Genomic DNA, 17,504 nt, shown 5'->3' with positions numbered 1-17,504 from the left:
CAAATTTAATTTATGTTAAATATATATATATATTTATACTATATTTATTTAATTTAATTTTAGCTATATATAGCATCTATGTTGTAGAAACTTAACTCTTGAAACCCTTTACAAAGTTTTATTTCAAACAAACACTTTCAGAACTATTCAAGGAGCGAGTGGTTATCTTCACAAATTGGTGTTTGTTTAATCTGCACCGTCAGTTTTCCTTTAAATATACTCAGTTGAGTATGAACTAACACTTGTAAACACAACGGTTTTCTAGTTATTCGTTTTCTTTTTTCTCTTTTTTTTTTTTTAAAGTTTATGCGATGTATCATATGTAATACCATATCATATAAACTGGTTGGATATATGTTTATATCCGCTAAGTTATGCGCATCGCTAATAAAAATATTAAGACCTTGCTTCAGTCCTCGCCGCTGATTGAAAAAGTACTAAAAAACAATCTTAGCTTTAAGATTATCTGTTGAAAACAGTGGATAGATTATTTTATACTTTTTTTACTTTTAACTAGAAAATACTTGTTTATGCTTGTTTAGCTAGAAAATACTTGTTTAAGTGTTTTAAGCACGCGTACCTTTCGAAAAAGTACGCATGCTCAAATGACGTCAAAAAAAAAGCAATCATCTTTAAGAGAAATGAAAAAAATATCACCAATAATCTGCTTGTTTTCGTTCATTACAAAATTTAGCGGTCTTTTTCTTAAATTTTACAACACTTGAGTACAAAAAAAGTTGATAAAATGATCTTCTGATGGTTCTATAGTTTACTTAAACCATAATGATACCTTTTTGTTTTGCTTTTTGAGGGTTTTAGCACAATATATAATTACTTGAAAAGTTCAAGGGATAGCTATTGAATGGATATTCTACTTGCATAATTTTTTAATGTTCGAATGGTGACTTTGAGAGGATTTCTTCCTGTAGACAAATAGAAAGTGTTAATTAGATTTTGTGTAAACTTTTTTTTTTTTTTATGATCCTAGAGATAATTTAGTAAATATTTTTTGAACATCAACATTTAAATTTATTTTACAGGTTCCTAAAACATAATGCATTTTCTTTTTACAAATCTAAAAACAATTTATGATAATAATGACAAAATATTAGGAAAAAAATTTCACCTAATCGCTTTAAGAAATCCCAATACACATGATAATGAGATTTTAGTTCTAAAACTGACCAGGCGCAAGAGATGCTAATCAGGAAAAACATAAATTCGCTTCACGTTCCTCTTAAAAGTTTTCCACTCAACCACAGTTTTTAATACAATAATACAATATTTAATATAAGTCGGAAAGAAGAGAATGGTAATGTAAAGATCATTAAAGTATAGCTTTCCTACTTTAGATCCCATTCAACGCGAGAAGAGTCGTCTTTCTTGAGTTTGTAGAAAATTATCTTGCAGCCTTCACAAATGACAGATGTGATCTGTTCGCTATTTTGATATTTAGAAAGGCGGGAATTGTTAAGTTTAAATCGTAGATTTGGTTGTCGAGTTGTTGCAGGGGGTAATTCAGCACACAACTGTACAATTTAGATTAGGTTAATTTCACAGCAATTTTCCGAAATTAATTCAAGATGACATTTACAATACACACGTCTAAATATGAATATGCATGAATGTGAAAGTTTATATTAGTATTGCAGAATATGGCTTATGAATATACTAATGCATTTGATATGTGTAACTGTATAATTTACAACCTTAATAAACCAAATTAGTACCAACAAAGCTTCTAATAAAAGTCAGATACACCAGATTTTATCACAGATAAAAAAAAAAAACCATTTTATGAAATGTGATTTTCCCACACTGATAATTATCACTGATAAAAATCAGGTTTAAAATTTTTACGAAACGACCCCTTGGTTTTTTGACGCTTTTTCGTGCATGGTTAATCTAAATCAGACCCGAACCCAAACGTTTGCTGTCGATTTTTTGGAAAAGCGTAAACAACAGTAAACAACAAATATGTTTGCTTTTATGAAATAAACAAAAGATCTAATACGATTTGAAAGTATGCATGTATACCAATTACTTTTAACAGTTGAAAATAAAACGAACTACCCTTCCTTTATGCCACTTTTTGGTCACAAAACAAATCTGAAGATGGCAGCTGTGCGTGCATTGAACCACGGACATCAATTCTGGTTGTAAGAGAAATGTGATTTTGTGTAGTGTAGGTACATTTGAAGCCCAACCAAATTATAATTCACATTTTATAGTTATTAAATAACCATAAAATAAGCAATACTTAAACATTAATGTGATTTCTGCTTATTTATGTAACAACTTTTAAGAATAATTTAGTTGTTCGTTAAATATATGTATAAATAGCTCGTTATATCTTGTTATCATAGCGTTAAATATTGTGTTGTTAATGGGTATTTACAGATTTATGTAACTGAGTCAAATTTTATTGAACTTTAAGTTTTTAGGTAATCCAAATAAATGCTGCGTTATTTTTACTTTATAGTCAATAACCATAACCTGACAAGGAAAATGAAATATTGTTTTTCTTAAATGAAGAAGTGATTATTTCCGAATAGTTATGACGCATTTATTGCATTTGTATAAGTTGTAAAAGTTTTTTTTGTTTTGGTTAATACAGTTAAGGTTGTTATCATTTCATCATGTAAGTAAATCTAGATGTTAAAGCAGCAGTAAAACTACAGCTGCAGTAAAACAACAGTTTAAATTTTTAAGTTTGTACTTAAAAGTTTTCTGTGTGCATCATTTTCTGGCAAGTCTGTGTCTCTGTCTCACAATTAAAGAAGGTTTGAGGCCGTTGCATTGAAAGGATAACTACTCACTGCATCAAAAAAAAAAATTTTATGGTTTCTTTAAACTTTTAAAGATAAAACCGTGTGACAAGTAATGTTATGAAATAGATTTTAAAACTGATAATCTCTTAAAAATTAATAGAAAATGTTCATGGAAACCAAATATTTAGCTGACCTAATGTTTAACTCTTAATAAAACTTGCTTCTTGTTTTTTAAGAAAGTTCTTGTTTTTTATCTTAGCTTGATGTTTTTTTTTTCTCTTTTAGCCAAACAGTCTGTAAACTTTCATTACCATTATAGGCGTAGAATTTTAGTTTCCCCGGATGGGGCATAAACTATTTTGTAGGAGTTGAAAATCTATAATAAGAAATAAAAAGTTGTTTCAATGGGCATAAAAATGTAATTAATTTTCTCAAGTAAAATGTGTTCATGCATATGGAGGCATCGATCAAATGATCAAGATCAAGAGTGTAGGCAATATCGCGATGGCAATTTAAAATAGCAAGATGATTCAATCGCTCAGACATTGTAGAGACATTGTAGAACGCAAATAAGTCTTTAGCCTACGAAGACAAGAAAAAAAACGCTCGCACGTACATGAGGTGACAGGCATACATAGTAAAATTTTTACCAGCTTCCCAAACTCGGGAATCAGTGGAATTAATTGAAAAAGAACACCATCATGGTCTACAAGCTCATTCAAAACTGATTCAAAATCAATTAGTTGAATGTTCTTGAATTTTGCATGATCCAAAAATATGGCGCGAAGGAGTTGTAACACAATCCAGATATGCATAACACAATCCGTAGAAAAGCTGGCGGTAGTGGTCCTCTGGAGTCGTATCAAAGTATGGAACTCCACTTCCAGTAAATTTTGATGTTTCCGTGGCATCTCTGGTTTGTCAAGTAAACTACATTCTGCTGCTACAACGGCTGCATCCCATAAAACTTTGAAGCGAGTATCACCCCGGGGTTCTTTTAACAACTCCTTACGCGTGTTAATGGTATTTCTTGCTTTACAAAAATTAAGATGCATGCCTAAAATGATTTTCAATAAACATTTAACATTATAATTTGCTTAAAATAATAATATTAAAAAAAAACAAAAAACACAATGAAATAAAACAATATTTACCTAGGAGTGCTGTATTAGCATCCTCGATTATCGTGAAGATTATGCGCAAAATTCCCGATTTGCAAAATGTGTCAAACTTACAAAAAGATTCCAGATAACCCGCTGCTTCTGACTTATTTTTGCCTGAATTATCAGGATGATTTTCAAAATCCTCTAACCAATTAATAATGGCGGAGTAGTTACTCTTAATAGATACAATGGACGGTTTTGTAAGGATCCATCCAGTGGGGCAAAATGACCTCAGTGATGTTTTGCTTTCTACATCCTCTACATTTCGAAATTTATTGACACATGCCAATCGTTTTGGAGATCTACGGGCAAGTGCGATGAATGATTGCACTAAATTCATAACATTCCTGATCTCTGTTTGATTTTCAACAGAATCTTGTGCTACCAAGTTGAGATTAAGAGCGCGGCAGTGCACGTAAATTGCCCGCTCTTCTTTCCCCCTCAAAACGTCCATCAAACAGGTTAACAAAAGCTCTTCAATTTTAAATTTTTCATTACCACGCCGAATGCAGATCGAAACTTGTTCTTTCGCGGACATATCCGTTGTTTCATCGGCCATCAAACTATGAAATTGTGATTCCCTTATACTTTCGTATAGCTTACGAAGCATTGCATGAGCAAAGTCTTGCAGGATTTTGTTTTCAATTTCAGGCGAGAGCCACTTTTGCTTTTCAGGACGATTCAACCATTTCTTCAGTTCCAGAGAATCGTCTGCTCGTAGTTTGAGTAGCATGTGAAAGTTTGAATTATTTTCAACCTTTCCACGAATGGCAAGGCCTTGCGTTCCCTAACACATTAAGAAGAAACATTTATAAATGTTTCTTCTTAATGTGTTAGGGAACGCAAGGCCTTGCCATTGTGTAAATATTAAATATTAAATATTAAATGTGTAAATATTAAATATTAAATATTAAATATTAAATATTAAATGTGTAAATATTAAATATTAAATATTATGTAAATGTAAATATTCTAACTAAATCTTAAAGTTCGTGTTGGTTTGGAAAGTGAGATTCACCAGATTGTCAAGTTCCATCTTCTTGCTCCTCCATGTAATCATCGTCCTTGTCCAATATTTCCATGTTGACTTGATCTGTATTTGCTGGAGCTGTTATGTTCATCATGTGGTACCAGTACGAAAAAAGTTGGTATGTTAAGATAGATTAACTTCTTCTTGTCCTTAGCCTTCTTATAACTACAAACTTTCACTATGCAAAATTAAAAGTCATTCAGGTATTTGCTGGCTCTCTCCAAATTCTGGGTGAACGGTACCCTTTTCTTGGTCCCTCTAAATCATCCTTCCAATTTTGATTTACAACAACCACAGATAACATTCTTGGTCCCCAATAAACATTCCAAAATACTTCTCTAACCTTGATAACTCTTTGTATCACTTGATACTGTACATTTCACCTGAGCAGGAAAGTATAATAACCAGAAACGTAGCAGAAGCAGTTCGCTGGTAATTTACAATGTCCAGAATTTCTAGAATTTTAAGCAATGTCTAGAAGCCATTACAAATTAGTAATTTAATAGTTTTTTTAGTTTCCTTAAAAAAAATAAGAAAGAAAAAGTAATCGCAGTATAATTAAAAAACAAAAAAATAAAAAAATTGTAAAATCTCGAGGATTAAAACTGATCGTTTGGAGAGACAATATATTCAAACTAGTATAAAATGCAAGAGTGTCTATGCTGCTCCACCAACAGAATATATAATAAAAAAGAGGTCTGTGGAGAGCACGCACCAATAAATTGACCATTAACAATAATAACAATAATTAAGTTACAAATACCACATTTAACAACACCTACATACAATAATTAAATAATAAATATCACTTTCAACATGCTTCTTTACAATAATTAATTTTTTGCTGTCACTTTTAATAAAAATCATTCACTTGAACAAACGAAACGCTTAAAGTAACATGAAAATAAATTTCACCATTAAAATTGCCTAACAATTTAATTAGAAAGTGAATTACTTTTATTTGAAGAGATATATATTTAACGAAGAGCAAAACAATATATTTAACGATTATTTTTTGGCGACATTATGTTTGGATAAACTGAAGAGTGGTATCGTTTTTATTGTTTCGTTTTTTGTAAACCCAAAATCGGCTGTATAAAGATTGATTTTTATTACCTACAGTTACGCATCTTTTGATGCTTCTAAGCCATAGGTGATCTTTTAAACCGCAAAGTCATTCGTTTTAGATTTACAATCATTAAAAATTAAACAACTTGTATTGCAACGGTTGCCTGGAACACTGTTGAAAGCAAATATGGATTTGAATGTTACATATTTAATATTAAATAATGTTTGTAACAACAGTCATAAAATATTTAACTTATGAAAAATAAGTCTCAGTAAGTATCTTTCAAAATAGAAAAGCATGTAATTAATTTTAGCAATAACAATGGTTTTTGGTAAATTTGAAAGTTGAAAACCTTTTTAGAAAAAAAAAAAAAAAAATGAAGTATATTCTTTGCACATGGCTGGTAAAAATTCAAATTTTGTCTCATTCGGTTTTTAATTATAAATTTTTCTCAATTTTTTCTTTTTTCTTTTTTTTTTTTTTTATGTTTTGTGTATTTAATCCCAATAAGATTCTCTTGGGACGAAGCCTAACAACATTTTTCCACCAAAAGTCTCAGAGCGCAATATAAATCAAAGTGTGCATAAAATTGATTTGTATTAAGCCGTCGATTTTTTGTATTCCTCCTCCTCAGTTAATGCATGAAAGGTCTTTAGTTGCTGTGCTATATATTAAGCTTCACTTCATCTAAACCTGAAGGAAAAGGGGATCTTTTATACTATTCAAAAACTTAAATATCAAATGTGGCTGAAACTTCTTCACATTTCCATAACATGTGCCTATTTTAACTCTGATTGGTTTAAGTGGTAGTCAGTAATAAAATCTTTATCGTGGGATTAAAAACCTAAGTGACTATATTTCAGTCCGAATCCTTTATACATTTTTTAGTATGACAGACGTATCTGGGTTTAGCACTACTTTTTTAGATAATTTACAGGCTTTGTTAAGCATCTGCAGTTTATCAATTTTGAATACTCTTTTGAATAACGAGATTTTCAAGAGAGTAATATATCATAAACCTGTTTCTCAGTTCTGCGACAGTTAGATTTTTTGCTAAATAAGACTTCATAAAAAAAGCCTTTTGTTTAAGGTTGTGCAATCACTGAATCAAGTTTCAACGTATAATTCGACATCTTGTAAGTATTATTAATTGTAATGCAACTTTTCAAAAAGGAAATTCTTAAAAAAATTTTTTTTTTTTCCAATTTTCCTTAGTTTAAAAAAATACGTCGAAAAATTTTCTAATTAAATTTCAGCTCTTTACAATTTCTTACCAAATGTTTAGTTGTGTTAAGAAAACGTTTTTATAAAATATTGTACCTTTTGTAGCGCCATGCGTCTATAGGACATACGGAGGAAACTCAAACGGAGATTGTTGTTTTTTTCCCTTTGTTTACAAGCAAAAAACATACAGTAGTTGTTTAAGATCCGATGAAAAATTCTTTTGTGCAACAACTTTTAGCTTCGATGTAGATGGAAAATGGGGGTATTGCTCAGGTAGGTATTAGTTATTATATCTCAAGGGATTTTCTTAAACTGAGAGTTAATATGATTAGTTCTAAAAAAGAGATAATTTAATTAAAGTTGTTTCAACCTTATTGGTTTCCAGCTAACTTGTCATCATGGAGCGAGTGGTCAGCATGCAATACCACTTGTATTAAGGGAGTCCAGAACAGGACAAGAACATGTAGCGGGTTCAATTGCCCTGATAACCGCATCGAATGGCGCTCTTGCTTCGACAATTCAACCTGCCAAGGTACAGATACTTATTCTATATATATTATGTAATATTTTTTAAAAATAGAAGCCTTGATATAAAATAGGCTTTTATAAAAGAAAAAGATAAAAATTTAATTGAAAATTTTGCTTGGGAGAAAAAAGTATTTGAATTTTACTCTACACTTGTTTATGTTCAATTCTAGTTTAATTTTATTTTTGCAATATTATTTATCATTTACAATATAGTAATTTATCATTTACTTATTATCATTTGAAAATACAATAGTTTAATAGAATGATTTTTGTTTACATTTGGACGATCATACTGATGATCGAGATTTTCTTGATTATTGTAAATGGAACGGAATCTGAAAATGTGGTCGAACCGGTTCCTTTTAGCAATATGAGAACAAAGAAGATAAAATAGTGTACGCATGCCCAATAAATTCATCTTTCTTTGTTAGAAAGGTTTCGCTTGAAATTTCTGGACTCATAGCTTTTGTACGGCTTTGCGTTTATCATGGTAAAAATGGAGAGTGGGGGAGTTTTTTTATATAGAGAAAAAAAAGTTTGCAAATCTCAATCACCTTTTTGTACATATACACACGTACTCATGTACGCAAAGAACTAAAGCAGTAGCAACCCTACAAAATTAGAATTAAAGCAGTTGCACTTCTAAAAAATTAGCTTTGTTTCGCTTTAGCATGTTGCGTCCTTTTTTTCCTCGGTTTCTCTTTCTTTGGGCCTGTTTATATGGAAAGCGGGCCGGCTCGGCAAACGAGCCAGCCCGTTTGCCGAGATCTCGGCGTCGCACGTAGGAGTATTTGACAATTTTAGCTGGCCAAAATTGGAATTATTAAAAGTGGCCGTACCCACTTAATTACCTACCCTTATTATCTCTCGATAATGGTCGCTTAATGAGCAGTTAATGGTTTAGTTATAAAAGTAGTAATTGGAACTACACAGTCTAGTTAAATATCCGATCTATATCTGCGTGGTTCATTTTTTTTACGAGCGATTTTAGTGGTGTTTATTGAAGCTGTGTACAAGTGTTTACAACAGAAGTTTTACAGTGTTATATCATGGATGAATCTATGACAGGTATGTACATTATTTACTCTTACTACCGTTTTGAAATATTAATTACCACAAAAGTTATGTACCATGAAACTTAGCATTTTTTTAACGAATTTTAAAGTAAACTTTGACTTTAAAAGTGAAAAAGTTGTAGTGCGCATTGAAACCCTCTTAGTTTTTTTCGTTTTTCTATGAGTTTATACCACTAGCTATTTAAAAATCTTAATTTCAACTGTCTGTTGATGCCATCTAAATTTTAATCATGTTCTAAGCACATCAAGGTCCAAGATGAATTTTTCAACTTAATTTTTTTTTTCTAGATGGGTCATCAGGAATGCAAACAATCTCTCGGTTGAATTTCTACAACAGTATTCAGCAGCAGGAGGCTCCGAATTTCAATGAAAAAATGGACTTAGCTGATCAAAATTTGTTATCAAGAAATCAATATACCGAAGAACTAAAAACAGCATACAAGCGTCAAATGTCGAGGTTCAAAGCTATTTTTAGAAAAATGTGGTCGTCTTCATCCAGAACTCATGAAATATTTATTAAGAAGCATGGCCCTTGGCTGCAAGGGAGTTTCCAAATACCGGGTACCCCATCCACTCCAACATCAGCAGGACAACCAAGAAAAAGTTTTGTCGATTCTAGTGAACGTTCAAAGAGGAGAAAAAGAGAACAGCTCAGGAAAGATGAGGAACCAGAAGCTATTGTTTTTGCAGCTGAAACTTGTTTGACAACAAGTGGTAAAAGTAGTGCTGCAACCGTCCTCAAAGATCTTAAAACATCTCCCAAACGAGCGGGAAAGTATAAAAAAGCCTATCGCAGCAGTCTTGAACCTACAAAAAAATCATTGACACCGTTAGAGGCTCTTTTAATATTTACTGACGCAGGCCTAACAAAATCTCAATATGAAATCGTACGTACAAGTGACAAGAAGCAATGGCCCTGCTACAGTATTTTGGTCGAAGAAAAAAAAACATGCTATCCTGATCCTGATTCGTTCACAGTCACAGAAAGTTTAGCTGAAGTAGACTTACAAAGTCTGTTAAACCATACTGCCGAAAGATTGGTGTTGTATTTAGAAGACGTTATCAAGACTCTAACGGAAAGTGGGCGTAAACATATGAAATTATCTACGAAATGGGGTTGTGATGGCTCCCAGAAGACACAGTTTAATCAAAAGTTTGAGGATGACTCTATTTCTGATGCCAGTATATTTCAATGCTCAATGGTTCCATTACAGCTAACTTGTGGAGTAATTAAAAAGGTTATCTGGCAAAACCCTACACCATCGTCTCCAAGGTTTTGCAGGCCAATTCAAATTAGGTTCATAAAAGAAACTGCTGATGTAATAGCTGAAGAAATTGCTTACATGGAAAACAAAATTGCAGGCTTGAAACCAACTTAACTTCAAGACATAGCAGTAGAACATGTGATGATGTTAACTATGATTGACGGAAAAGTCTGTAACGCAGCAACCACCACTAAATCGACCATGCGATGTTATATTTGTGGCGCAACATCAAGACAATTTAATGATTTGGACAGAACATGTGTTGACAATCAAAGCAGTTACAAATTTGGACTATCCATTCTGCATGCTGGAATACGGTGTTTTGAAAGTCTCCTTCACCTATCATATAAATTGCCTGTAAAAAAATGGCAGAAAAGGCTGAATGAAGATGAGAAGAGACTTTTCTCAGATAGGATAAAGAAAATCCAAGATGAATTCAAGAGCAAAATGGGCATTCTTGTCGACATACCTAAGGTTGGATTTGGGAATACCAATAACGGCAACACAAGCAGGAGATTCTTCAACGACCCGGAAACATCTGCAGATATCACTGGAGTAGACTTCCGTTTAATTTCCAGAATGAAAAGTAACCTAGAAGTAATTTCCAGTGGCCACAAGATTGATGTAGAAAAGTTCAGACAGTATACTTTGGATACTGCAAAGCTTTATGTTGAACTATACCCCTGGTATCACATGACTCCAACTCTGCATAAAGTTTTAGTACATGGTCCTCATATAGTAGAGAATGCGCTTTTGCCAATTGGACAATTGTCGGAAGAGGCTGCCGAAGCCAGAAACAAACATTTCCGGGAGTACAGACTTCGCTATGCTAGAAAATTTTCTAGAAAAGATTGTAACCAAGATATCATCAATAGGTTATTGTTAACATCCGACCCTCTGTTGTCCAGCATTGGGAAAAAGAAACACAAACTTACAAAGCCTTTTTCAAAAAAAGCTGTGGAATTGTTTCTTCCTGGAGAAGTCCAAGATTCCGACACTGAAAACAACGAAAATGAAGAATACTCTGACAATGACGAAGTGGAATCTAATTAAATATCAAAATACAGTATGTTATTTACCATAATAAAGTTTGAAAAATAATATATCTTTTATTTCCTCAAATCCTATTGAATAGAATAAAATGTAATCCCTAAAGCTGGCCCGGATCGCTATCCGGGCCAGCTCGTTTATTCATATAAACGAAAAAAAAAATTCAGCAAAAATATTGATGAGGCCGAGATCTCGGAAAACGGGCTGGCTCGTTTGCCGAGCCAGCCCGCTTTCCATATAAACAGGACCTTGATAAAAATTTACTAAAAATATACAAACATGGCCTCCTTTATAACACGGCGTGATTTATTGCCTTAAAGGCGAAAAATAAGTCAGTCGAAAGTATATTTTAATGTCGAATAAAATGTTGTCTGGTAGGTTGTAGAGATTGTTATAAGTGAAAGATCGAAGTGTGTTTTAGTAATAGCAAACACGCAACATATAAACTTGTCTTCAGTTTTTCTGATAGCAATCTTGATCTTCGAAATTAATATATTAAGTTTGTAAAGCAGTTGATTGGATCCTTAAAGAAAACTCATTTATATGTATCGATTATTTTGAAGATAAATGTTTGAAAAGAGGTAAACTTATAATAATGAGCCATTCCAAAAATCCGTTACCAACAATTATTACCAACCAAAAAATTTTATCAAAACCATCTTTAATTCAATCAAGCTCAGCTTTATGCAAACCCCAGGCAATTTATAAAAGTAACACCATTTGCTTGATGAAATAGATTTAAAACATTCCTCATCTTAATGATAGTTACACACCAGGGTTTTCATTTAAAAAAGAAATAATAACTGTTTTATCTTTAAAAAATTTTTGATGAAAGGGATGTTGACGTCCTTAAATTGAGACTGTTACAATGATTAAGACTTGCATATAAAGCTACATACTAAGGTATGTTAGGAGAACTATTAACTAGGGTTTCAACCACTTTTGTGTAAAACGGATAAATATTTCAAAAGATAATAAAATAAAAGACTTTTTTTTTTTAAATTAGTAAAATTAAGTACCTAAAAAAGTAAAAAATTGTACTTAATATAAAAATAAGACCTTTGTTGAGGTACAAACCCCAGGCAACACATAAAGGAACATTTCCTGAAAATTTCAAATCAAAATCTTCATTAGAAGTTGAGAAAATGTGTTTAATGTGTTGCAAAATATTAAAAAAATGAACCACAAGAAAAATGCTTTTACAGATTTTGTAATAAAAAATAAATAAAATTGTTATCATTCTAAAAACCACCAGCAGAGTATGATGTTCCTTCTTCATTTTTTTTTTTATCTATGAATCCTTTTTTTTTATTGCTCTCAGCACCTTTCTTCTACTGATACCTGCTGTGGAAGTCTTTTTGGTCATATAACCTATTCGAATTGAATTTTTCAAAATGTGCATAAATCAACCAATTTTTATCTGCAGTTTTTTAAAAACTTCATATAGCCCAGTTGCTCCATCATTAAACTCTAAAACAGCAGATGATACAGCTATTTCAAGAGTACTTGGGCTAACATAAACATCTTAAGGACATTTTTTCCAATTGTAGTTGTTGATCGCTTTGTTATTATTTTGCGTCTGTCCATGCAAACACTTGGATAATAATTCATCTCTGCATCAATCTTGAAAGATAGGTTTTAAAATTTCTGTTATTGCTAATCAAAGATTTAATTTAGCTTTGTAATTTGATTTAACTGGTAATTTATTTGACTGCCACATGCACCAGCTGTTTATACATCGAGGACAAAATTTATGCCATTCTACTTCATTAATAATATTTGAGTTATGGAAAAGTGTTGCCCAAATACTTTTTTTCATTTCATAAATGCTGTTGAGATTTTTTGAACAACAATTTGTGCATTGACTTCTGCACTTCTTTTATTTACTACTGAAGTTTGGAATGTGTCTATAACTTCGTCACAGTTTTTACAAAAAATTTCAAATTGCAAGCAAAATCCCATTTTTTTCTTGAGGTTACCATGCAAAATAATCTTATTTCCACATTCAGGACAACAAATATACTTACTAAATAATCTTTTTAAGATGGAAAAGTTCATAATAAAGTTATAATTGTTTTCATAATCATCATTCTTATCCTCGACATTTTGAGTAGTATTCATTTTCGAAAATAACTTCTTTGCACTTGAACAACATGCAATTGATGAAGGTAAAGTATTTTTCTGTTTTTCGTGGCATGTGTACTGATTGCCTTTGAACTTATATTCACTTTTGCCAATCGTACTGCGAGTCATTTTTTTAAATATAAAATATAAACTTAAAATAAGCTTTTAAAACGAGCATGCAAGTACAGTCAAAAGATACGATTTTATTTACTAGAGTTCATGCTGTGAAATCTATCTTAAGGTTGTTTTGAGCCCTGGTAATAAAATAAGGCAAACAAGATGTTTTTAAGACTTAAATTTCATCCAAACTACTGATTAAAAAGTTAAAAGCCTAACAACAAACCCGTTGCTATGGTGGTAACTAAGGAAGTCTGAAAACTAAGGTGTACTAAAACGTAATTACTTAAAAAACTAAATTAAATTACAAGTAAGATTTTTCATATTACCAATCTCTGTTAAATTCTGCATCGAAATCAAATTTTAAAAATTTTGTAAATTTTTTTGATTTTTGTGGGGGTCTGCTACCTTAAACAAAATCTTTTTTGTTATTAAAGAAAAAAAGTATATGAAAAGTTAATGAAAAAACAAACTTTCATCGAATAATAAAAATGGAATTCCTCAATGTTCTTTGAAAAATTAAATATTTTGAAACTTATTATATAAAAATATCAAACGAAAAAAAGTGTCATCGGAATGATTACGACATAATATCGTTATAAAAATTTTAACCGGTATTGTAGTTTGTTTAAATCTAGGAACATACCGGAACTCTCGTCATTCCGAGATTTTTTTTTCCGGTATCATATCGGCATGATAACGATATGGACATGAAACAAGGCGATACTTATTACAGGCCTTCCCATCGCGAATCCGTATTTTTGACTGGGGGCGGACAATGTTACGGAAAGTTTAGTTTTAAAATTTCGATTTGAGAGCAGTTAATAGTCACAAAATGGTTAAAGAGTGCTGTATTCCTAGATGTAGAGGAAACTATGACACTAAAAATAAAGTACGAGTTTATAGGCTTCCCTCGAACGAAGAAGAACGAAATCGTTGGATAAATTCAATTCCAAGAAGTAATTTTCCAAATAAGCCAGATACTGTTGTCTGTTAAAGATATTTTCCAGAAAATTTTCTTAAAAGCTCGTGTCAATGGGAAAGATAGACCAATCGAAACTCCTTCAATTTTTCCTATTATTCCATCAAGTGTTATACTAACTCAACCTTTAAAACCAAGGTCCACTACTAAAGTGATGTCTTCTATCAGAAATGAAAAGTGTGATGAGTTGTCACAATATTTAAAAAGTGATTTTTTTACGTTCATTTCTTTATGTGAAGATATTAAAAATCATAAATTTGTTTGTCCTGTAACAATCTTTGTTATAAATGAAGTTTTGCACATCCAATCAAATTCCTTTTATGTTAACTGTATACCTATGTTTGCTGTTCATATCTCTAGCAATTTTAAATTTGAAAGTTTTCATGCTGGTGTTGATTGCTTTATTTCTTCATTATCTAAAGACCATATTACCACTCTTAATTGTTGGTCAAAAGTGGAAGAAACAATTCTCTATCTGAACAACATTGAAGTTGATCATCAAAGATTGATATTACAAGATCATATTGCATCTATGAATGCATCAGAAGTAGGTAAAAAAATTTATAATATAGAAACAATCATCAGATTGTATTCTTATTTTTCAACATCTCCAAGTCTACACAATCAGTTAAGAAAAGATTTTAAACTTCCAAGTGTAAAAACACTGACAAAAATTACATCTAGGACGAAGAATGTTTCAGATATTAATTTTATCAGCACTGTATTTTCAAATATAGAAGAGAATCAGAGGAATTGTATAATATTGGTAGATGAGGTTTATGTAAAGTCTCTTCTTCTCTACCATGGTGGTTCTCTATTTGGAAAAGCTGAAAATAATCCTAAGTTGTTAGCAAATACTGTTTTGGGTATCATGGTTAAATGTTCAAAAGGTGGATGATCTTTTTTGGATGCTTTTTTGTTTTAGCAAGTAAGCTATGTTCAGAAATCAATCCATCAGAAATAACTGGATAGCAGAAAAAAAAAGGAATTGCATTTTGAAAAAAATCAAAATATGACTGCTAAATGGAGTGACCTTAAATGTTTATTTGATTTTGAAAAAGATCAGCTAATTAAATTATCTAGACTAAATTTTGTAGCTATACATTCAAAACCCATTAAAAGACAAAATGTATCACACTGTTTAAAAGTGTTTTGTGATGAAACTATAGCTGCTTTCAAAACTTATTCAAGAGTTATTTCGGAAGAAGTAGACATAAATTTGCAATATTTACTTGATTTTGGAGATATGAGTGGTAAACAAGGGCGTAGAATAAAATCCCTAACTAGAGATACAAGTTCTTCAATTTGGCATACTTGTTATGGGTTAGTAGAGATGTGTAAACATTTGCTAAAAAACAATTTCATTTATGTTATGTTAGGAGAGTTCTCAACAGATTATAATGAAAAAGCATTCAGTAAGTTTAGACAAGGTTCAGACGGAACATATTTTATAACTGTTTAAATTGTTGTTGAAAAATTAAACATTGAAAAAGCTAAACTGTTATTGGAATTAAAAGTTGATGTTTCAGATTACACTACTGATATTGAGCATTTGTCAAAAATGTGGCTATTTTAGAAGTGAAGAATCTTATGATATAATTAATCAATTACCTGAACTAGAAGCATTTTTGCCACTGAGTACAAAAATGGCTCTGTTTTATATTGCAGGCTATGTTACAAGAAAAGATGATGTCAGTGAAAATGAATTGTTGACTGACACTGCATTTTATTTTCAGTTGTATGGAGACTACACAAAAACCATGGACAGAGGTGGATTGAGGGTACCTCTGGATTGCTATGTTCAGTGGGTTTTTTTTTGTTACATTATTTTTGAAGTTGAGAAAAAAAAGACATGCAGAAAGTCGTTGTGCAATATATTTATGATGATATCAGATATTTATAACTTGAAAATGCTAAAGAAACATGGTGTTATATTGTCAAACATATTTCTTAAAAATTATTATTTGTTTATTTCACCTAAGTCCTCTAAGGAACCTGCATTAAAGGTTTTAAAATTATCTGTAAAGCATTAAAAAATATTGTTATGTACATTTTTTATAACAATTTCTAATATTTGATGATTATTTTAATGGCTTTTTTTTCGCATTATTTAAAAGGTTGTTTATTTTTCTTTTGTGATTTCGTTTTTAAATAAAATTCATTCATGATTCTGAAAAATATTGTTTTTGATTATTTTTTTTTTATTTATTAAAATTTTATGATATTTAATAAACACTGCATTAGACATTTTGTGCATTGGAACAGTTCCTTTTAAATTTAATAAATTAACTGAAAATAATGTAGCTCGCTTATTTTTTCAGCCATTTTTTTATATTTTCCGTAACATTGTCCGCCCCCAGTTAAAAATACGGATTCGCGACGGGAAGGCCTGTAATAAGTATCGCCATGACATGAAACGATACGCAGGCGCTTAATAATTAAGCGCGATGGATTCCCAGAACGTTCCATAATTCAAAATCTTTATTGTTAAAAGTAAAAACCAGGTTGTTTATACTTTTAAAAGATAACGTTTAAACAAAAAAATAAGATGGAGAATATTAGCGATTTGTTATATATTTATGTATTTTCAACTTCAGAATAGAGCGCTTTCCATTGATTTTTAGACGTGTGTTTTTAAACGATTCTTAATCAGCATAAAATTCTCTATCAGAATCAATCATAAAATTGGGGGAGGGGGAGAAAGTGTACCAGCGCCAGAATTGATCCTTTTTGTTGTAAGGCCTGCCCAAAGCTTTAACTTTCTAGTTCTTTGATTAGTTCACATATAAAAGAAATTTTACAAGTGAACACTGAAAACTTTATATAAAGCATTTTTTAATGTGCAAGCTATAATAAAAGACAATCATGATACAAGTCTTTCAATATTAAAGATTCTAGATTGTAAATTTGGTGAACAAGATAATGACATATTTTTCACTTTTATGGGAACCCAGGTTTATAGCTTATATGACAGTATTCATTTATTTAAAAATGATAGGAACAATTAATTAAATTCGAAGTGGTTTACATTTACACTTTTTGACTTCATCAAATTTGAAGATAGTATGTTGATAGCATGTTGAAGTTGGTTAAATGTCTATGAAA

The 17,504-nt window shown here is 31.1% G+C and overlaps 1 protein-coding gene and 2 pseudogenes across 2 annotated transcripts in view; 2 read left to right on the top strand and 1 right to left on the bottom strand.

Annotated features, from left to right (window-relative positions):
* Positions 1-3,096: 3,096 nt before the first annotated feature.
* LOC149893600 (zinc finger MYM-type protein 1-like) lies at positions 3,097-4,681 on the bottom strand. Its single transcript, XM_090073464.1, has 2 exons — positions 3,926-4,681; positions 3,097-3,828 (listed from the first exon to the last, which is right to left on the bottom strand). Exons 1-2 carry the CDS (start codon positions 4,665-4,667, stop codon positions 3,302-3,304), a joined length of 1,269 nt encoding a protein of 422 aa, XP_089929590.1. The 5' UTR covers positions 4,668-4,681; the 3' UTR covers positions 3,097-3,301.
* Positions 4,682-6,327: 1,646 nt separating this feature from the next.
* The window catches only part of LOC145187702 (uncharacterized), a 67,167-nt pseudogene continuing 55,990 nt past the window's right edge, over positions 6,328-17,504 (top strand). The window contains exons 1-4 of the transcript XR_016449344.1: positions 6,328-6,436; positions 7,124-7,169; positions 7,363-7,530; positions 7,643-7,789. The product of XR_016449344.1 is annotated as an uncharacterized LOC145187702 (transcript). The remainder of the gene's footprint in view (positions 6,437-7,123; positions 7,170-7,362; positions 7,531-7,642; positions 7,790-17,504) is intronic.
* On the top strand, positions 9,058-10,179 carry LOC149893599 (uncharacterized; annotated as a pseudogene).

Source organism: Hydra viridissima, unplaced genomic scaffold, assembly GCF_058129835.1.
Source record: "Hydra viridissima isolate aposymbiotic clone 2 unplaced genomic scaffold, HvirCarnegie_v1 scaffold_1, whole genome shotgun sequence".
Classification (NCBI taxonomy): Eukaryota; Metazoa; Cnidaria; class Hydrozoa; order Anthoathecata; family Hydridae; genus Hydra; species Hydra viridissima.
Note: the sequence above shows the minus strand (reverse complement) of the source record. Positions and strands in the feature narration are given on the sequence as shown.